This window comes from Pelmatolapia mariae, linkage group LG7 (assembly GCF_036321145.2).
Source record: "Pelmatolapia mariae isolate MD_Pm_ZW linkage group LG7, Pm_UMD_F_2, whole genome shotgun sequence".
Taxonomy (NCBI): Eukaryota; Metazoa; Chordata; class Actinopteri; order Cichliformes; family Cichlidae; genus Pelmatolapia; species Pelmatolapia mariae.
The window spans coordinates 48,687,080-48,710,597 of NC_086233.1; the positions used below are offsets into that span (position 1 = coordinate 48,687,080).

Consider the following 23,518-nt stretch of genomic DNA (forward strand, 5'->3'; position numbering starts at 1 on the left):
GTTAACTTCACCATTCACATAAAAGTTTGCCTCATCACTGAACAAAATCTTCTGCGTGAACTGAGGGTCCTGTTCCAATTTTTGTTTTGCCCATTCTGCAAATTCTGTGCGCCGATCTGGGTCATCCTCGTTGAGATGCTGCAGTAGCTGGAGTTTGTAAGGGTGCCATTTGTGAGTAGCTAATATCCGCCGAAGGGATGTTCAACTAATGCCACTCTCCAGTGACATGCGGCGAGTGCTACGCTGTGGGCTCTTGCTGAATGAAGCTAGGACAGCCACTGATGTTTCTTCATTAGTGACAGTTTTCTTGCGTCCACATTTTGGCAAATCCAACACTGAACCAGTTTCACGAAATTTAGCAAGCAGTTTGCTAACTGTAGCATGGGAGATGGGTGGTCTCGTAGGGTGTCTTGCATTGAAATCTGCTGCAATGATCCGGTTACTGCGTTCACCAGATATCAACACGATTTCGATCCGCTCCTCACGTGTTAACCTCTTCGACATGTCAATGGCTGTGAACAAAGATACACTTGTAAATAACTCATGAAAGGATAAAGTTACGTTGAAACCAAGCACACCATTGTTTTTCTTGTGACATTACCAATAAGTTTGATGTGTCACATGGCCCTCTTCCTATTGAAAAAACAAAAGTTATATCCAAGATGGCCGACTTCTAAATGGCCACCATGGTCACCACCCATCTTGAGGAGTTTGCCCCCTCTCATATACTAATGTGCCACAAACAGGACTTTAATATCACCAACCATTCCCATTTTATTACGGTGTATCCATATAAATGGCCCACCCTGTAGTTTAGGAAAACCTCCAGCAGGGCTTCTATGTTTAATTTTTTTCTTTTACTCTCAGAAATGTTTGTGTCGACTCAACTTTTAAGGATTGTTTTTCATTTAAATCTGATTTAACCTTCCCTGGTTTGGGTCACTTGCCATAAAAAAACAAGAACAAGCGATTTTTTTTTAAAGAAAGACCCCCAAACACCTGGTCAACAGTGTCCCCTTGTTCAGTGATTTCAGGTTATAGGACCAATAGATGTAAGAATCAATCGACCCTTCTCCTATTGGGATTTCTGCATGAAACAGAACGTTCTTTAGAAAACCAAAACAATGATTTAAAACATAGTAAAGCGCTCGAAGGAGCTGGAACGGCAGATTCCGGCAATAATGGTGACTCAGCTATGAGTGCAGCTACAACAAGTCATGTGACCCAGCTTCAGCATAATAATATCGATTGCAGATGTCACACCTGTAACAAACCTGTACAGGTTTGGTTCTCCAGTGAGAATGCATGTCAGCTTGAACTGTGCAGTCACTCTGCTGGAACAAAAAAACGTGACAAGCACAGTTGCATTTTCAGGAAAAGGTGCAAATAGCTGTGAGATAAAGAGAGCCTACATATCTAACTGACAGACCAGAAAGAAAGGCTTTATGTAACATCTGAAATCACGGCAGATGGGAAAAGGAGAAGATTGATGGAGCTGCTGGAGAGCTGAACATCCACCTTACATAACCAAAGTGGTGTAACTAAAAGACATACTGTTACATACGGCTTCTCTAACGGACACCTGTTAGAGAAAAACCACCAGATATGACCTCAGTGACTCACTAACTCACTTCTGTGATGCTTTAACTCTTAGACTAATATCTCACGCCTGCGCACAGCCATAAACGCAAATGAGACCCACCTAAATGTCTTGTGTCATTTATTCGCTTTCTGTGGGCATTTTAACGGAAAATAAAGACAGAGTACAATGTGCGCATAAAAACTAGGTGTTAGTGTGTGTGTGTGTGTGTGTGTGTGTGTGTGTGTGTGTGTGTGTATATGCACGTGCGCATGCAGGCTCATCTGTGCAACATCTGCTCAACCAGCCCAAGGCTCCTTGCCTCTTGAGAAGTGGGTCACGTTTCCTGATGACGTCAAAGGTCCTTCTGCCTCTCCAGTTTGTGGAGTTTTGCCAAAACCACCACATGCCTTTCTTCATCCTTACAATGGAAACGCTAACCCTAAAGAATCATCAGCCAAACCTATCAGAATTTTTGAATGGCAATACTGAAGTGTGACTGACCACATGGGAAGGGAGGGGGTGGGGGGTGCAACATCACAGACACATTATGTTGGCAAACTTTTTTCCAATCTGAACAGAAGAGAAGAAAAGAGAAGGATTATCATAGATATGGAGATTTCATTCAAGCTGTCAGGCCCCGGAGGAGACGATGCAGGAACCAGAGAGAGTATGAATGGAACAGCAGCTAATGGAAAATATTATGGAGAGAGAGAGAGGGAATGTGGAGAGAGAAATCTAAGGTGGCCCTTGGCAAATAACCATTCAAAAAGCCTGGTACTCCTATTCTAATCTCAGTCCCATTGCTATTGTCTGAGCTTTCAGCGTTTCTCTTCACAACACACAGACTATAGACACGCACTAAACATATGCCTGTACATTATCATTTATAGGTTTGGCTTGTGCTACTTCAAGCAGCTAGCAGTTGGTATTGGCTAACTTGGGAAGGAAGGGGTGCCTGGAATCAACAGTCCAATATTTACACAGGATTGTGTGGCAAAACATGCATACATGGAAGAGCCTGCTGTTCATCGCAATAAACTCAGGCAGACTATAAACGGATGTCATATACATAAAAGCAAGTTGCCCTTTGCATTGCTTAGTGTCTCCAAGCAGTGCCATAACAAATCAATGAGACCTTGCAATCTGTTTGTGCATTTGTATATTGGAAGGCAGTTACATTGTCCAGAAAATATGCACAGTGGTACTTCATCATGCTCTTCATTATACTTAAAAAGCACAAGCATTTGATGATAGACGTAGGACAGTGGCGCTGCCTTCGTCTCACTGTTGTCTAACAACTGAACACAGACCCACACTTCTAACTTGAGCACTGAGTGAGCAGTTAACTCATGCAAATGTGAGTCTGTCTGTGGGCCATTTGGTTGCTTTCTTTGCACCTTGAAACAAGTAAATGTCAAGTGCACAATACTCACTTAAAATAAAGATTTAAATATTTATCATACACACGCTGAACGAAAAGAAAACAGTTCCTCTAAACTTTAGTGTTCCCATCATTAAAACATAACATATAAACTCTCCCTAAACTAAACAGAGACAGTCAAAACTTACAGTTATGGCTATTTCAGAATCAGCAGTCACCTTAAATTTAAACCCATGCATGTCTTTGGATAGACTGGCAATGAATTGGATAAGCAGAAGAAGACGGATGGATAGATGGATGGAAAACTAACTTATTTTTGAAAAATTAGCTATTTGTTGTTGCATAGTGGATTAAAAATGTTACCAAAGTTGTCCAAAAGAGGCTCTGCACTGTTAAATTAAATGTAACCTACTTTAGTATTACCTCATCCACAGTACATCCATAAAAATCTAAATTATGGGGTGACCCAATAGATGAGAGGTTAGAGCGCATGCCACATGGGTAATGAGTCACCAGTTTGCTTGTTATTCCCCTACTCTGTTTCCTTGCATTACCTGTCTATCTCTAATAGTATTATTAAAAAGAAAGGCATAAAATGCTCCCAAAAATGTTCTTTTAAAAAACCCCAAATCATATCAACACCATTAATCTTCATGCCAGTTCAGCACGTACCTACAGTTATACATTGCACTTTTAATATCTGGCTAATTGAAAGTGACTGTGAAAAAACAACCCCTAACCCAAACCCGAAGACTCTTGCCACTGCAAGGGGTGAAATAGCCCGACTGACAGACAGATGTACAGACAGACTTTTTTTTCTCTAACATATTTAGAGAGTAAAACATAGCATTGAGCAGGGAACAGCAGAAGCCTTGTTGGCTGCAGGGACAGGGGCTCACGGTGAGCCAGTGAGGCAGTGGGCCGGACTGAAGGGGAGGGCTCCCCAGGCAGAGGTTACAATAACACAGTTCCTTGCACCACGCCACTGAGCGGGAGAGACATAAAGCCTGCTGACTAAATCGGCTTTACATTCGGGTCTAAAAGATTATATTCCACAGTCAGAGCTTGACCAAATGAAATAAAGTGAGATACGATACGTACTTTATTAACCAGGGAACTCTGTCATTAACGATATGAAGCTGAAACTGTTTTAGCACAATGTAGCTGAGTAAGTCTACTCCACTTACTGTGCTGCACTCAAACTTTTAATCTACTTGAAATCTCAATTTTCCAGTACTTTATACTTACACTCAAGACTGTATACCAGACACATAAATTCTACATTTCATTCTATTAGGTTTACAGCCATAATTTGCTGATCAACAGTTTGCATAAAAATGTGCAGATGAAAAAAGTTAACCTACATAAAAGATTGAGCCTAAACTCAGCAAGATATATCCCTAAAGTAATTTTTATATATTGAGGAACAGGTAATAGTAATTCCATGATATACTGTATATTTAACTCCCATATAGAGCATTGTTGACACTGGAAAATAACAATGAGAAAGTTAGGAAATATTAATACTCTTTTCTTAAGTGAAGGCAGTGACATCAAAGTACCTATATCTACATATATTTATAGTACATATATTTAAACACAAACATAAATCGTGGACTGAGCAGTCTATTTAAACTAAAGGTCAATTTTATTACTGTGAGGATGTACAGTATGTAAAGAAAAAGTATTGATAATTCTGAACAAGTGGTCTTTTTCAACTGTATGTTAAAATTAGTGTACCACTGGGCAAATGACATTACATTAATTACATTAAGGTTTTTATAATATATGTAATATACATGTACATCTTCTAAGTTTGACCTGTTTTCCTCAATTGATGATTATGATTGTGATGATTATTGATTATGATAAATAATTCTATTTATCTTATACTGGTGTGAGCTCTCATATATATGTATATATATATATATATATATATATATATATATATATATATATAGATATGAAATTTCCCCTTGTGGCACTAATAAAGGTATATCAATATCAATAGATATAGATATAGATATAGATAGATAGATATATACATAGATATAGATAGATAGATATATACATATATCTATCTATCTGTGTGTGTGTGTGTGCGTGTGTGTGTGTGTGTGTGTGTGTGTGTACGGGTTCGTACTATCCTGGTGGGGACCAAAATCTGACTTTTACTATCCTGGTGGGGACTTTCTGCACCGTGGGGACCAAAATCCAGGTCCCCTTGGGGTTGAAAGCAATTTTCACACTCAAAATGCGGTTTTACTGTCAGGGTTACAATTAGGTTATGGTTAGGTTTAGGGTAAGGGTTAGGGTTAGGCATTCATTTTTAATGGTTAGGGTTAGGGTAAGGGGCTAGGGAAAGCATTATGTCAATGGGATGTCCCCACGAGGATAGCAAACCAGACATGTGTGTGTGTGTGTGTGTGTGTGTGTGTGTGTAATTATGGAAATACACTCTTTCTTTAATGCTAAGTGTTGCACTTACTTGATTCTCATTAATAAAACATAAAACTATAAGAAGAACTTTTATTTTTTTTTATTACAATTTAGAAAGTTGTCATCTTTTTGTCTAATCTCGATACTCAAAGTAAATGTGTCACAAAATATGTTTGAATTTATGATGCACAACAGAAGCTTAAAGGGGCATGAAATCAAAACAGTCAAAGAACAAGTTATTTGGATTTATAAGACAGAATTTGAATAGTTTGAATCTCCACCACTCCTGTGTTCATGCAAGCTGTTATCAAGTTAACCTAAGGATCTGAATACCTCTATAAACACTGGCATTTTGGAAACAGTACAATGTTTAAAGGACAACTCACACTACATGTTCAATTTAAATTTAACAAAAAAGTCTCAATAGTCTGAACAGTTGAAACCATGAGAAACAAACCAGGCAGTGGATTACTAAATGCAGTCATTCATCACTGAAAACCACTTCTCTTGTCATGCTCTTGAAATGTATAATCAATTAATAGCTGACTATGTTTGGATTTATTGGGCAGCCTCAGTCATAGGGGCTCAAAATGTTCCCCCTCGCTAAATGAGTCATGGCAGCAGCAGCAGCAGCGACAGCAGCAACTGTGGCCTGCTCTGTTTCTAATGCAGACACAATGACACTGGAACAGGGGGATTAGCTGAACTTCCCCTACTCAATCTGAGCTCAGATGAAAGAGTCCTGAGATAAAAAAAAATTTCTGGGGGGGTATTTTCCAAAATATAAAAGGAAGCAAAGAGAGAGTGGAAACGAACACTTATTTATTCTGTGTTTCACACATTCTACTGGCTGTCGCTATTTCAGTCTAGAACTACATTTCCACCTCCCTCTCCTGAATACGCACACATGCTCACTTGAGCACACACCTCCTGGGGAAATGTGAGAGTATCTATTCATTCGGCAGAGGCCAGCTGTACACCTGGTGACAACCCAGGATGGTGGTGTTGACTCAGGTCACGGTGTGCAGGGAGAGAAAGGGAAAGGGCTGAGTAAATGGGCCCGTGGGCCTGTCCTTCAGGCCCTTCAACCTGCACATTCCAATTCATATAGCAGCAGGGCAACGGCTGGAATGTCTCCTCATGTAAGGGATTACTGTCTTAAAGGTGGGCTCCTCTTGTGATTGAAAGGCCCCTAGGATGATAAATAGACATGAAAGCCTGAGGCATTGCATTCATTTCCCCAAACGAATGTACTGCCCATCCCTTAGAGAGCAAAAACATGGCATCAGGGTTACAGACACAAATGTTTGGATTCAAGAAAATTCTGAAGTTATTCAAATTTTTTTCAGTTTCAGACTTCAGAATTTAGGGAAAGCTACCTTATGAATCTTTTAGATGTTAGATGTTTGCTTGCTAATATAAGTTTGTAAGTAAATTTTCAACATATACCCTCTTTTCATATGCATTGTAAAGGCCTGACAGTGATGCTAGAAATGTTAGCCAGAAAGCAGCCATGGCCTAAGGACCCCAATGCCTAATTATGAAAAAAGATCCACCATAAAAATTCCACAACCGTTATTGGAATCTGGAACCAGCAGGACTTTTTCCTGGAACAATCCTTTACTAGATATTTCCTGTATTGCCCCTGTAGTCTGGCACCATCTCTCAGGCATGCATTTGACATACAGTGATCAGCCACAACACTAAAACCTCTGACTAGGTGAACTGAATAAAATTCAAATCTTGGGTTCTGTCATTTATGTCTGGGTAACTTTGACATGCCTACCCACCAAAACATTGTTTGCAGTCTGAGCATCTGCAGGATGTGCTACACTAAGTTTGAGTCCTCAGGGCTCCACCCCACAAGCCCCAAGACACCACTGCCACTCTCCTGGTACCACAGGCATCACAGGACACCCCAAAAAGGACCTATGTTCATATTTCAAGGGTCAGAGCGATGTTGTGGCTTTTTAAAATAATCAATATATGTACCAAATAGATCAATAAGAAGATCCTGATCTCCTAGTTGATCCGAGGACTTTAAGATCTTATAAAATCTCTATTTCTGTTTTTACCACCGTCTGTGCTCTAAAATCACTTTAGGCTGCATGTTTCTTTAAACGATGCTAGCTAAATAAAGCTGAATATTCTTTACTTCTCCAGTTTCTTTGTTATTCAGCAAATTATTTTTTCTTTAAGGACAGTTTACCAAATTTACAAAGTGGGCTATCTAATATTTATTAATGCATTTAGATCTATCTTACAGGGATAGTGCTTACTGATAAGCCAGATTTCCCCATATAGGTTAATTTTTTAAAGTTGTTCCCAGCCAGTTCTTAAAAGTGCAGTCTTAAATAGACCAAAAAATATATATATTTATACAATCATTACAAATTCAGTTGTTCTAGCAGTAAGATAAAAAGACACTAATGAGCTATAACAAGTAAAAAAAAACCTTTTCTCTAGAAAAACAAAAACATGTTTATAATTCTCAAAATAAAAAATCAACAAGAACATTGTTATAGTAATGACATGCTGGCGCGAGTATTGGCTACGTAGTATTACAAACACTATCCAGCCCTATTGGTATGCACGGACATCCACTTCTTCACCACCACGTGCGCACACTTTCTCTCTATCTTTGTCTCACATACACAGACACACACTCATGCACAAGCACGGACGCCCACATACTCTACTCATAAACACTTTTGTGCCAGGAACATTCTGTTCACCTCCATTACAGAAATAGTCCATCTCTTATGGTAACACAGAAAACTTGAGTGACATAGTTGCCTTAGTCAAGAACACAGGAGAAATGAGTACAGTTCATAATCTACTATTCAATTCACGCAAAAAAAAAGTTTAAAAAATCTGTACTTCACTTCAGATTCTTCTGCTGTAGTCCAGTGTGAGGCAGTTACTGGGAACCTGAGGTGTTAATATGTGTGATGTGTGTTAGAACTGGAGGCCTGCATCTGTCTAGCCGTTCCAGCTGCGTTGGGTTGCGTCTGTGGTTAGAGGCCCTCCATGTTTCTCAGAGCGGATTCAACCTCTCAGCCTACAGCAGCTGGCAGCCATCAAGCTGCTGGCACCACACACACACACACACACACACACATGCGCACACATGCTCACACAGACGTCTGCAATTTCCATGGTAATCAGTAGAGAACCAGAGCGTGGTTGTGCCAGGGTTAGGGAAGAGAGGGAAGGATATTCAATTCAGTCCTGGACCTCTAGTTTGGTTGGCTTAAATGATCAGAGATACAGGGAATGAGCTAGTCTTATTGCTGTAAATGACTGAAATGAAAGAAGTGGACACAGATGTGTGATTCAGGAGAGTAGAGTTTAAAGAATCAAAGCCTGGGCGTTATTTGTGTTGTTTTGTGATCAATACTGATAACTTTGTTCTCACTCAGTTAATTGCTAAGATCTAGGATCAAGGTAATATCACTAACAAGTGATTATGGACAAGAAAATTAACTCATTGTCAAAATATAGCACTGCGTCGCCTGTGTCACGCGGCAAATTTGACATCACATCCTGTAAGCCTGTGTCGCGCACAACAATCTCTGTAGCACTTCAGTCAGTCGTGCAGCTCTTGATTTTTGTAACCTGGCACGTTGCGCCATGGCAACTGTAGCTTGGTTGAAGACACAAGTGTACAATCGTAGTGGTTTTTTACCACCATTTGAATGCTGTTCCAGTATGGAAGCTGAGAGACATACAGATGTACAGAAGAAGACGCTGGAACAGTTTGAAAACTTAACTTTTTGTGGAAAAATCTTTTCAAAAAAACACTGGACAAAGTCTTAGCTTTTGGTAAAGGCATTGTTTAAAACTATTTTTTGATAAGCTGGATACATTATTTAAAAGAAATAAAAAACAAAAGCCACTGGTCTAGATAGCCTGGTTGGTTTGGTTTGGTTACATAGTGTCAAAGCCATTTATCTGATACTTAAGCCAGTTGAACTACATATTAATCACTTCAGTGTGCATAATGTCGCCATATTTGATTGAAGTGATTGACAAAACTACGGAAACAGCACCCAGTTCTCATAATTCCAAGAGAGGCTTGGACGGGCAACTTCAAGACCAAAACCCGGAGTGATGTGGCTTCATGCTGGTTAGCCAACATGGCAGAGGTAACACATACAAATCTGGAGCATAAGCACGCTAAAAGTTACTACTCTGCATCAGTAAAACGCAAGACTCTTCCACCATTCGGGGGGGTAAGAGTAAGCCTGGTGTTTTGCCTGGCTACTAAACAAAACCTCAAATGACCTACTTTCATTCCTACCCCGATTCCTCCACCCCTCGCCTCCTCCTCTTCACACATGCACAGCGCAGCTAATACACGGGGACTGAATGAGGATTGAAAGTGTGAAGTGGAACGCCCAATCACAAGACACGGAACCCCATGCTGATATCAGCTTCCTTTCCAAGTGCAAAAGGAGGCTTTCAATGAGACCATTTCTAACCCAGAGGCCATTCAAGTTTTTAAAAAAAAAGTTAAGAAAAAAAAAAGTTAAAACGCATCATGTCCCATGAGGCTATGAGTTTAGAATACAAACAAGCTGCTCAGGATGAGAGTGTGCAGTGGTAAATCACTGCCCTACAGGCTATCAACAACCTCCTCCATCCCAAACACAATTCAATTACGGACAGTGCGGTAAAAATAGAGTAAGAGGAAACCTTTACAAGAGCAACAGTAATTGTGTTTGGATCCCATTCCGCAGGAAGTCATTATCATAGATTTCAAGAATATCTTCATCATCTGAGTTAAGAAAGAATTTCCTCCTCTGGCTGGGATAATATTTGTGCTGGTGTCAGTGAGAGTACAGAGAGCGGAGAAATAGCTATGGAAAGGGGCGGGGTTAGTGAGAGAAAAGGGAGTGGCTTCACAGACCTTGCAAAGGGTGTAGTACTTTACTCCCCATTACCGGCCTGATCAGCTCTGCTCAAACTTTGCAGCTCAGGTAGGAGAGGTTAAAACAGGGCAGACTGCTTTCCTCTGCTTCTGCGCACAGAAAGTTCTATGGTGGCGCTTATGTCTGCAGCAGGACAGCCTTGGACTCAAATTTCCTCACATGCTGTGAAAAGTGATCCACACGAGTCCACACCTTATTCTCCAGTTCAATATCCCCAACTGAAATGCAGAAGACCGGCTTGTCATTTCGTATTAAACCAAGACGAAGAACTATCCCACAGAGGCCCCCGCTAACTGCTATCAGATCAGCTGATAATGACTTTCTTTTATTAAGCCAAAGATGGGGGTGGGAGGTGGGGGGGGGAACAACCCCAGCATTGCAAAATGCATGTATTTAGTGAGCTGATAGATGTCGGCAGCCAATTTGTGTTTTAAAAAGGGAAAATTACTGTTTATCAAATCTACTGTTGTGCGAATTTGAGCAGTGCCTCAAAGCGTGACTTTGGAAGGATGGTGATGAGAATGGGGGTGTAGAGTAGCTTTGAGACTTGTGATGAAGCAAAGAAACAGATTTCTCTTTGCTCTATTTATTTTCTGAATAAACAGTTTTTACATCGTGACTATGAATCTGAAGAGCTTTGTTTCTTTTTTTTGTTTTTTTTAATAAGACTCAAAGGTCTGTGTGAGAAGCTTCCTGAGAAAAATAAAGTTAAGTATCAAATGTAATGCTCCATCCAGGATTACACTGTTCTTCAAACACTTCAGTCACATAGCACTAGTGTAAACATCATCGGGTCAACACAGCGCAGATGTACTCCTTGTTATGCTGCTTCTTTAAAACATCATAACTCTCTTGAAAACAGCAAAAGGGCAAACTGTTAAAACATCAACCAGCCTCTTTACAACAAAGACACTCCTAGAAAATTACAGCCTCGTTGCTGTTAAACACTAAATATATACATTTTCATCTGCCAGCCGGATTTTTAAAAAATATATAGATGTATATATTTGCTGTCTGGCATCTCTCCTGTTCCCATCACCATGTGGCGGTTGCTTCGCGGGCCCCAAAAAGTGTGACTGATCCCCTTCACCCCCACCAACCCCCAGGGATGCTAGAGCCCAGTGGGAATAAGGTGATGACTAGTGTGGATCAGCGCAAGCTTGTTTACACATTAGAGACCACACAGACAAGACAGCATATGCACGCCATGTGTGGCTCAATTACATGCAGGCCGTGACTGGTCAACTGCTAAGCAGAACCATCAGAGATGAAAGGGAAGGGTGCATCACTTGGCCTTTGTTATAGAAGCTTTAATATGTCGTGAACTTCTTCATGTTGCGCTGTGGGTGCCTGCAGTGCCGTCTTTACGTCTCACTACAAACACCTGTAATTGAGACGGTCTTTCAGCAGAGGGCTCCAGCCTGGCTGAGGTGACAATGTAGGAGAGTCACAGATGTTGTAAATGTCTGCACTGTTTCATGATATTGCCTACTTTGTCAGCCGGTTCCATCCTGCTTTTGAGTGAGGTATGGGGACTGAAAACACAAAACATCATAAATCATAACTTGTCTGTTTTTATTGTGCTCTAAGCAACTGTTTTGAATTCAGTGGAGCCTGAATCCAAATGTAAAACCTGGTATCCGCCCTTTTTTATGTGTTTGACATTTGCAAGCTTTGTAAAGGTGCATTGCTGTGACTTATTGCAGTTTAGCTGTCAAATGTCTCCGCGTAGTCTCACTGCTTTGGTGTGGCATGGAGAAATTAAAAATATACTTTAATGAACTTTTACCTTTACTCGATTTCTGAATTGTTTTAAAAGCATCGTCGCGTACACTGAAAACAAGAGCAACTTTAGAGAATATTTCATGCAGAATTGAGAAGATATCAAAAACTATATGTAGAAATTGAACTGCTTTCTTCATGTGTAAATAAATATAATATGAAATAATTTATTTTATTTGTGGGACGATTCTTTAACATCCTACTTCAAGTAAATAAAATTAAAAAATAAATACACAAAAATAAGCTTCAGTTGCAAAATCATTCCTAAATCAAAAAAAGTGCAAAGTGTAAAATATCTAAGAGTCTTTTCATATCCAAATTGTGCACCATATGTGTGCATGTGTGTGACCGCAAAGAAAAACAAACTAGCACACTACAACACTAACTAGCCCTGAAGGCATCTTTCAAGTGGCTGACAGTGCAGCCTCTCATCTGCCACACTAACCACACTCATAGGTCACAATGATAGCTTTGATGGCTCTAAAAGTCAGTTTCCCATTCATTGATTTTGCATTCAAAAGGTTTTAGGAGTTGATATGAGTTCATTTAAGTGAAGCTAACCTGTCTTCTTTAACACAGGAATGCATGTGTATCAGTATCAGTAAAGATTTGAAAGTCAGTGCAACCACATTCCAGAGGTTTAAGTACAGCAAGCAAGTAAAGTGGTGAGAAACAAGTGACATTAAAGTCCAGGACAGAAAAACAGTGGCTCAGACATTATCTGGGGAAAACATTTGATATAAAAAAAAAATTAGGGATGACAGGGATCAGCTTCCCTTTCTCATCAGTACTTGAAGGCACGGACTCAAAAATAGCATTCCATTTAGGAAAAAAACTTCATATTTAGTACTTTATTTTGAAATGACAGAAGCGAGCTTGACATTAAACCATAGGCCTAAGTTTTTTTTCTACTCCAAAAGCATTACACTGGTTTGAAATATGCATCGTTTTCTTGAAAAATGAGGAAAATCTGCATTAATTCATATGTTTTTTAAGATGTATTATCAGTTGAGATTTTTAAAAAGGTATTTGTAATGATAGCTTGTCTAAACAGTTTAAGTGCAGATGTAAATAGGAAAAATAAATCATTTGTTAGTATTGAATTTGTGCCTGAGAGTGGCTGCAATTAGCTCCACAAAATATGACAAGATATCTGTCAAAAATGATTTGATCTGATCAAAGATCAAAGCACACCCACGTAAACTGTAATCTCCACACTGCAAGGTTAAAAAAAACACAAAAAACAGCACATTACTTAACAATAATTATAATAATAATTGTATTATCATATTATTAGACTTTCTGTTGTTATGTTATTCTGTTGTGACATGCCTGACTTTCCTTTTCAAATTAGGATCCTGCACACTGTCTGGCTTTGTTAAAATCCCTGCTAATAATAATAAAATTACATTGAAATTTGTGATCAGATCCATAAAGGGCCAGTGGTCCATGTTTTGATGCCACTGCGCAGACTGCTCCCATCTTTCCTCCATTCCACTCAAAAAAACAAAAACAAAAAACAAACAAAAAATTTCATAGGACACAAAGCAGAAAGAGAAAAGTTCAAGGGGACAAGAACTTCTTACCTGGTCTCTTTGGATGCATGGCAGAGAGGTCCGGCGATGTGACTTGCTGTTGGACTGACTGTGTGCCATGTCTGAGGCTATCACAGAACTGGACCTCCTGCGCCTTTTAAATACAGGGATCTCTTCCCTGGCCTCAGTCACAGGGGTGCAGCCCTCCTTGTGTCTCCCTTGGTTGGGAAGGAGCTTGTCAGCATACCTCGCCAGCAGGATGCCCAGCACTCCAACCAGGTACGCTACGTATGGTCTCCAAGTGGCCCGCACTTTGTGCAGAGAGAAGAGTGAGATAGTCCTGACTACGCTGATGAAAACGATCACCGATATGCCCTGATTCAACCGTACTACCATGAGTGCGCCGGTGGCCACGCAGAGGAGCACAACAACGGCCGCTGTCGTGAATGAAAACAGCTGCTCATCTGTCCCATCCAGAAGAGACCACGCCGCTACTTCGCCCAGGTGGCACAAGGTTAGGAGGGAGATGGCGGTCTGGATTAGAACCCCGCAGCGGATTAAGTACACACCGACCCAAAAGAAGGCACATACAAGGGTGAACAATGGCGAAACCACACTCCAGCAAGTTTGCAACAGCTCTGCTGCGCAGCCTGAAACGAAGTGAAGGGGAGACGATGAATGCGAGAGTCTGCTGTCAGCGCTGCTGCTGGCATCAGCTTTCCAGTCTGCACATTTGACCAGCAGAGCGAGAAAAAACGAAAGCGAGCCCACACACACCGCACTCCGGAGTCTTTGCGAACTCCATATTTTTGTAAACATCAGTCTCACCCACGACTCATAGTGTCGGTCTCGCCACAGTGGAATGACACATGTTTTCACATAACCATTGCGATCCGGTGCGCCGAAGCTTCTTTCGTAAGTGCTACTCTGCGCACCGGTACTGCAAGCTTCTGAAGGCATCGCCATCACTCATGGCAGATGTGAAGTATGAGGAAGTCTATAATGCATCTATGATAGTGCGGTCATGGGACAGGACACAAGTGACAAAACAAGCGTAATTTATTGTAAGCACAAAGGAAAAGAGCACGGCGAATACGCACACACGTCTCTCCATTTACGCATGGAGATGTACTGCCAGGGAATGCACTCTCTTTTGTTTTTCCAGGTGCGGGATGAGGAACTGCTGCCCCAAAACAACATAAAAGAAGCATGGACGACAGAATTACTCAAGATGTGTTACAGATCTAGGGCACCGCTTCTTTGCACACACATGTCCCGCTTTGCCCTCCTTTGTGGCGCGCCGTCTCTTTGACTTTGTCTGCTGTCATTCTCGTTCTTTTGTACATCCACGGCCCGTGCAGCAGCACCAGCAGCAGCAGTAGCAGTCTTTGCAAAACATCCGTCCCGTTCTGCGAACATTCAGCCTTAAACCATTTGTTTCGACACTTTTCGGTTTCTCCCCAAACGGTAAGAGTCTCCGGTTACTTTCGAGGATAAAAGCCGCTGAGGAATTTAAGCCGCTCGAGTGAGTGTCCGCCAGGTTGTCGCTCAGCGTTTCGCGTGTTTGTCACCAGCTCTTTAACCAGCCGTGAGTCTCAGCTCATTCACACCCCCGAGTTCCTACTTCACACAGGGAGCAAGATATTGCAGCGGCAGTGAAACCCCCAAATCCTCCTCAGCCAGCCCAGCAGGCGTTGTCCTCACCAGATCCTCACATATGTAGAATTTTTTTAAAACATTTTTAATACATCACCATGTAACATATACATGCATATGAGTATTTGTATACGTTTTTTTTTAAAGATAGAAAATAAAAATGATTTTTTGTAAAAAATAAAAAAAAAATAAAAATGTGGATGACCTATATTTCCCTGGAGTTTCTCTCTGTTTGGAGTAATTACGGGGTATTTAGGAACAAAAATTCAAAGCATGTTATATCACAGAAAGTTTATTTTAATTTATCATTTTCTTACAGTATTTTTTGTCCCAAATTTTATTTTATTTTTTCAGGAGAACCAAGCAAACTTCAGAGCTTCAAACTGCCTCGAGATGAATTCATTTTTAATTGAGGCTATGCGCAGATGCTGACGAGAGAAACGGGGCGCTCTGCATGCGAACTGTAGTTCGGCGAAATTCCCGGAACAGTGCTGTGGTTGTCCTCCAGCTCGACCCCCCCTGCAATTGAAATATTTATCCCATCATCCCACTGTAAGTGTCAGTGATGATATACAGTATTACGTCACAGTGAAAGGTCTGCATCAATGTTTCAGCACAAGAGAGCCTGTGGGTGTATAAATGCACGATGCTCACAGTTCATGAGGTGCATTAGTGTGTTTCCTCACATGGCCTGCTATAATCTCGTGGGATTACACCCTTATCACGTGAAGTGGATGCACCATATGCAAACAGAGATCCACCAAAGCAAGCACAGGTAATCTCATATTTGATGCTGTGCAAAGAAGTTGCCTCACGTTGGACTAGTATTTTTTTTTCTTTCTCAACCCTGACCCACCCCCTCCTCTCCCTCTCTCTCTCTTACACATTCACATACACACTTAAGCACACACTTTTAACCCTGAAGCTGTTTAACATTTAACATCTGGTCTTCTCATGAAGACAGAGCATTGTCTTTTTGACGGGCTGTCTCTGTTAAGCCGAGGTCATGCTTTTATAGCCCAACGTCCTTCTCCTGCTCCTTCTCCCCTGATTAAGACAGGTCAGCACAACTCCTTCCACCCAATGGCGTATTACAGGGCTCTGTGTATGCCTTGTCAGCTGTGATTAGTTAGAAGCAGGGGAGGAGAAGACGCGCTAACAGGGAGTGATAGGAGCAGGGAGGAGGCCGGGTCTTGTCCATCACCTCTCAGCACACGCTCGCAGAGAGCCAGACAGTCCTTTCAGAGCAGCGTGTCACCAGGCAGCTGCTGGCTCCAGATTTTTGGGGACTTTTTTTTCAGCTTATCAGAACCCATAGGTAAGTTTTCTCAGGGAGAGCTGAAACAGTGTTGCCTTATCAGAATGGTTTATTTCATAGGTGATAGGAACAGAAACATTCCCTCTTCAAACACGGAAGATAAGAGGAAGACAAAAGAGGGCAGAGCTGAAGTCAGCCAGAATACAGGATATACACGCATTCGTTAAATCGGTGTGTGTGGTAATGAAATGCAACATAATTTTATTATGTGATAGGTTGCAAAAATAGGCTGTGTAAAGGGAAGCATGCCAGGTTGGGATGCTTTGGACACCACCTGTGTTATCAAAATTTAAAGCTAACAGCTGCCCTAGGTTCGCACAAAACCGTCAACGGTCAGGAAGATTCTTCAATGAAAAGCATCACATCCTGTTTCAGACTGTTTGTGGCAGATGAAAGTAAATCACTCCAAACCTGGAGCATATCCCGCACTACATCTAGCATCTTACAGCAAGCTCATTGTGAAACGTTCCTGTGACTATCTCTCCAAAATGCTACTATTCTGAATTACCCAAAGGAATTTTAACAACTGGGGAATGCTCACCTAACTGTCTTACCGTATTTGGCAATGCCACGGTCCATTGTAAAAGAGGAATCTTTTATGAGGAGCAATTCATCAGACATCTGGTTTTGATGTTGCATGGGGGTGCAGTCTTCAGAAGTGACCTTTCTCAGACCAACGCCGGCCTGTGGGACTGCTGCAGGAAGATCAGATGTGTACTCTGGAAGTGTGACTATCCAAAGGCCGGCTTGTTTACCAGTAAACCACTTGACCCAGAAGCCTCTTTGCGCTTCATGAATCCAATATGAACATGATCTTATGCCATATTCCACGCTTGGGTTTCACTTCAGGCAATTTGTGTTGTAAATAGCTTTCAAGTATACACAAATGTTTGATTTTGTCAAAAAATGTTAAAAAGAGATGCAAAAAGCTGTTTCTTGACGTTACACATCGAATGCAGCCTAATGTAGTGTTTAACTACTAAAGAACAGAAGGAGAAGAGTGGCTGAGTGGCATGATGGAAGCAAGTTTACATTGTGTTTGGCACTTGAGTGCAGAGAACGAGATCCATCACGGTGTGTTTACCAGCCCTGATGGGCAAAAGCTGGCTCATGGCCAAGTTTCCACTGTGGCGCTGTGGGCACCCATCGCTACACACAAACACACACAGACACAAATGCCACCGCCATCATATACACAGTCATGCACGTGCACACACTCCCTGACACAGTCATTTATTTGCCCCTGTGTGTACACACAGTTGCACGAGTGCCTGTAGAGCATAGGCCTTCTAGCACGAGCAACCGAGGAATCAGCGAGCATCCTTTCTCTGCAGAAAGGAGCCTGTTCGTAACATAACTGGAATTAGTCTGTGCCGGATTCTGCTGCACAATCAGGGCAAAAACTTTATTATCAGTTTAGGTCAGTGACACCGACAGCGGACGGAATTTTCAAGTTAATATTCCGAATTTCAATCAGAATGCACAAGATACAATTTTATAAAAATGTTCTATCGCTAAATAAACTGCGATAAGTAAGAGATTAGTCACAGGTCTGCCGACAGATTATTTATCAGGAAATGTCTGAAAATCTGAGAAGTGATTTGAAGAATGTGGTCGTACAAAAACAAGACAACTCACGTGGGCTTCGGGAAACTTTAATAATCAATGTGTTTTAGAATCTGAATTCTACAATAAATGATTCCATTCAACAAAGTCACCTTTTTATTGTTTGTAAATAATACTGCTGACTCTCCACAGACTGCGACATATTGTATCTAGAAGGATGTGTTATGAAATGTCACACCAAAACAGATGTCTATTAACAATATATTTACACACACACACACACGATGTAGATTTGGTAGATTGACTTTCGAGTACACTGAATTTATAGCAAGACAAGTTGTTTTTTTTATAGTTTTAGTATTTCTCCGGCCCTGCGACAGACTGGCAACCTGTCCAGGGTGTACCCTGCCTCTCGCCCCAAGACAGCTGGGATAGGCTCCAGGATAAGCGGCAGAGGATGGACGGACGGACGGATGGATGGATAGGTAGTATTTCTCCAACACATTTAAGCAGGGGGAAAATGTAACTCACTGTTAAAGTCTTTCTGTAGCTTTATATCTGTACGCATTCACATCGTATTAAGGCTGTACGGTTATGTATCATTATGGACGTGGCCACTTTGAATCACAAAGGTAGATATCATACTTATGACATGTACAGATGGACTTTAGATAGCAAGGTCCCAATATGAAGCCCTGAAACCTCAAAATGGACCTTGACTTTGAAACCAAATGTGGCAAGTGAAGGGTGGATCTGAGTAACAAAGCAAGGGTGTCTTGAGCGACGCCTCATTTTTCCATGTTTTGCACAGAAAATGGGAAATAGGTGCACTGATTTAATGAAACATATACAAACAATATCTGGAAAAACAGTATGTGAGGCAAAAAAAAAGAAGTTTGTATCACTCTAACCAGCTTGACAGTCAATATTTGGTAACTGAGCTCTTTAAGCCAGCTTTCTTGTCATTTTTTAAGCAGTCTTCGGAAATAGTTCTAGAGGCTTCTTGAAGTACATTCAAAGTTCTTCTGTTGGCTGTCTTTGTGTTCTCTGTAAAGATGATCCCACACTGCAACAATAATGTTGAGATCCAGGCTCTGGGGAGGCCAATCCATAACTGATAGTGTTGCATTGTGTGTTTTTTTCTATCCAGGTATGCTTTTATTGTATTCACAGTGTGTTTGGGATCATTGCCAAGCTGAAAAAGGAAGTTGTTGCTAATCAGATGCTTTCCAGATGGTACTGCACAGTGGATCCAGATCTGATGGTATTTTTCTGCATTCATAAATACATCAATTTTGACTTACCAACATGACTGGCTGAAATGCAACCCCAAACCATAACAGAGTCTCGACCATGTTTTATACTATTGTACCCCTGTACTGACCTCTTCTATACATAATAACGATGTCAAATTTGGATTCATCACTACGTAAGACTTTCTGCCAATGATTTTAAGTCCAGTTTAATTAAGCATACTTCAGCCTTCGCTCCCTGTTTACCTTCCTTGAGAAGATTTCTTTACACTCAACCTTCCACTGAGACCATTTCAGGTGAGAATCCAGTGAACAGTATATGGATCAGCTGAAGGGTCAGACGCATCTCTCAGGTCAGGTCTTGGGTGAAGTAATTGCTGGATTCTTTTTCTGTTTCTTGAGGACATGTTTTTCAGATATTGTCCATCTGCTCTAGGTGGATTTTTAGGACTGCCACTTGTTCATTTGTCCTCCACTTGTCCCATTTACTCAAATTTATTTAAGGAAATGCTGAACAATGTGCCAAGATATGCCAAGTTAGCTCTTTTGGAATCATCTCTATCACACAAAAAATATTTTATGCGTGTCAAAATGTGCTCTTTTGACATATTTCATGGATTCATGTAAAGAAATGGGAACAAATTATGGGTTTTTATAATAACAAAGAGTCTAAAAATAAAATTTAAATCAGTTCGCTGCTCGGTTGTCTGTTTTGTGTGGACACAACACTAGTATATCGAGGTAGAATTAGATGCTTTTTGAAGTATTATGTGGCTTAACAAACAAACAACAATTCTTCTGAAAATGGTCGAGTGAAGTTATTATGAGTACAGACTGAAAATACCTGTAAAACAAGCCAATGTCCAAAAAAAAAACTTTGCTCAAGAGTACTTTTTAAAAATGGCTCATTTGAAGCAAAATTCAAAGAAATGAGGGATAAAACCAGAAGTCTCAACTCCAGTGAGCCAGCAGGCCAGAAAAAATTCAATTTTAAGACACCTACCTAATTGCTACTCTTAGCTGATAGGTTAGCACTTAATCCTCTTGTTCAAATATGTCTCCTTTGGCTGATAAAGCACTTTGAATCACCATTGTTGTTGAATTGTGCTATATAAATAAACTTGCCTTGCCTTGCCTTGGCTCCATTATTCTAAAGGCCAGTCTTCAAAACATTTGTCCAGACACAAATGTCTAATGTCATGGTGGCTAATTCTATCTTTTAAATATGCTCAACTGCCCAGACTTTAACACGCCAAAACATGTTTTTTGCCACCCATCCACCTTCCCACATGGTAAATCTGCACGAGCCTTAAAAGTTTGCCCACTATTACCCACAAATGACTCCTACACAATCAAATCAGTTTCATTGGACATCTGTAATTATTGTCATCAGTTTAGTAATGGATCAAACCAAATATGACAAGAACCGCCCCTTCGGTTCCTCAATTATGCCACTGAGTTTGTCCCTTCCTGCCAAATTTGAAGTAATTCAGTTTGACTAATACTTTCACCACTGTTCAAAAGTAAAATTGAAGCAGTACATATTCTTATAGTGTGCTGTTGCTAGTTCATTCTTTGACATGATCAGGTGTAATAGTCATATGTGTCTCTATCATGCACAAAAAGTCAGAACATGCACGCACTGACAAGACTCACTGTTTGGAGAGTCACTGCAAAGAATACCCAAAGTGAATTAGAAGACAGGTACTCGGTTGTGTGGGTGGGAGCACTGCGGCCACGGAGAGAACGCTGAAACACTGCCTCAGATGAATAATGCAATTCTATGGTTTGAGTGGGATAGGAGCCACGCATTTTAATGCATATATACTAAGGAGCCTCAGAAAAGTTGCATGTATGAGTTTTGAATATTTCAGATAAAAGTTTTCAAAGCTCTTTTTGCAACTGTAGCTCGCTTAAACCATGTGGCACTTTGCTGGCACAGGATGTAGCCCATGTCTTCGAAACTAGATATCAGTTTGTGCCTGGGATTTATGCTAACCCAGGGAAACTGTATGAACTTGTATTATATATCTCTGTCTCTCTTGTTCTGCAAAGAGCAAACCTACTTCCTAAGCCTGTTCAAATAATGCAAAATAAAACTGTAGATCATAGGCTGACACACCAGGCAGCCCAATGTAATTGGTCTGTGTTTGTTCAAGACATGCCAGGAAAAACACAGGCCATCCACCTTGTGTGAGAGTTGTCCAGCATACAAAAGTCAGCTTTCATATGGGCATCTGGGCCGTGCAAGAAAGGCCAAAAGAGCTGACTGCTCACTTTTATTTTTTTAACGTCAGTTTACATGTTTTCCTAAACACGAGGAATGCTACTTGGAGCTGAGGCCCAGAAACAGATCCATAGCCTCGATTCACTTGTCAGGGAAACATGGGGTCATGGATAAAGTGCTTCACGGCAACTTTCCTGTCAGGAAAAAAAGCATGGTGCAGCCTTTTCCAAAAGCATAATCACAAATAACAATCAAATAAATTCTTATTAACTTCAGCACACGCCTGTCATGGGAACACCACGGTCAGGAGAAACTGTGCAGTTCCAGTTTTGTTGACTTTCAGCTGAAGGATCACAAGGACTTTTATAGGATTATAAAATCCCAGGATACTTCTGCAGATGAAACTCGTTCCAAGGCAACTGGATGGAGTCAAAAAGCATGACTGTCAAGCTCGAAAAATATTTTTTTGACATTTTGAAAACTTAGGTTTTTCTTTCTTTTTTTTAAACTAACAGTATTTGTTTGTCGGGACTCAAATGCAACCTTTTTTTTTGGGAGTGCATTTCTTAGATTCATTAGTTATAAATGGTAGCTCAACTTAAAGAATCAAAGCTGCTTCTGATTAGTGAAAGTAAGGCCAAATATACGCTGTTACAAATTGTTATGAAGCTACTTGTCTGATGAGTAATTTCGAGACTATACTGACTCCTTGTTCCCTTATTATGATGCTTATTATGTTAATTTTAGCAAAATGATATGTTGTTTTTTTTTAAACTGGAAAATTGTATCAACACAGAAAGATGGCACAGGAGAATGCAAGGACTGAAATTGTCATATATACAGTGAAAGTGTGAGACAGTAAGTTTTCACACAATTCTCTGCAGTCTATGAAAGCACTCTTAATGTCCACAGCATTTCAGTCAGGTTGACATTTGAACTTTGACTGGGCCATTGCAACACCTTGATTCTTTTCTTTTACAGTCTTGCTGCTGTGCTTGGGATAATTCAAGCACATAAATAAACACATAAATGACCAAATTTCACGCCAACTTGACTCTAGAATAGTTTGGAAAGCAGAGGAGTTCAAGGATGACTCGATATCTGCAAGGTGCCCAGGTCCTGTGGCTGTAAAACAAGCCTAAATCATCATCCTTTCACCACCGTGCTTGACAGTTGGTATGACGTGTTTGTGCTGAAATGCTGTGCTTGGTTTTTGCAAACTGTGGTGCTGTGCATTAGTAAGGCATCTCAACTTCTACTTCATCTGTCCAAAAGACATTGTGCCAGAAACCTTGTGGTTTGTTCAGATGCAACTTTGTAAACCTTAGCCTAACTGCCATGTTTTAGAGAGAAAAAGTTTTCTCCCTTCCAGCCAAATCATCTGATTTGCTAGGATGTCCACTTGTGGCATTGTGTTAACAGACACATGGAAATTTCCAGGCCAGCAAACAATGAACACTTCTGCTTTTGTAATCAGTTAGAATCAGTTAAGTCATTCGTTAGCAGCACCTGGCTGCTACCGCTGCCTCTTGATTACAAACAGTAAGGGTGCACTTAGTTTTTCACAGCATGTTCACAGAGTCCAGTGCAAATTTTCTTTTTCACATGACTGTAACTTATATTTAAATCTGGGAACAAGTGAGCAGTGGTATTTAGTATGCTGCAGCACCAGATGTATAACCTAAGTGTAGGTCAAAATTCATATCAGGAGAGAAGGTCAGATTCCGTGCTGTAATATTTTAGTAACATTGTCTAGGCTGGCTGGACACTTTATTCTCCTAGGGCATAAATATGCTATTGGAGAATGTGTCTAGCTGCGTAAGGAGGACTTCATACACAGTGGAA

At 40.7% G+C, this 23,518-nt stretch overlaps 1 protein-coding gene across 3 annotated transcripts in view; it reads right to left on the reverse strand.

Annotated features, from left to right (window-relative positions):
- Nucleotides 1-23,518, reverse strand: part of LOC134631264 (cGMP-inhibited 3',5'-cyclic phosphodiesterase 3A-like) — a 128,276-nt gene that overhangs the window by 71,953 nt on the left and 32,805 nt on the right. For 2 of the 3 annotated variants that reach the window (XM_063479438.1, XM_063479437.1), the window contains exon 1: nucleotides 13,705-15,404. The exons of the other annotated variant lie outside the window; for it this stretch is intronic. In XM_063479438.1, the coding sequence (XP_063335508.1) occupies nucleotides 13,705-14,619 (915 nt within the window). In that variant the 5' untranslated portion in view covers nucleotides 14,620-15,404. Of the gene's footprint in view, nucleotides 1-13,704; nucleotides 15,405-23,518 lie in introns of those variants that run through there. 3 annotated transcript variants of the gene reach the window in all.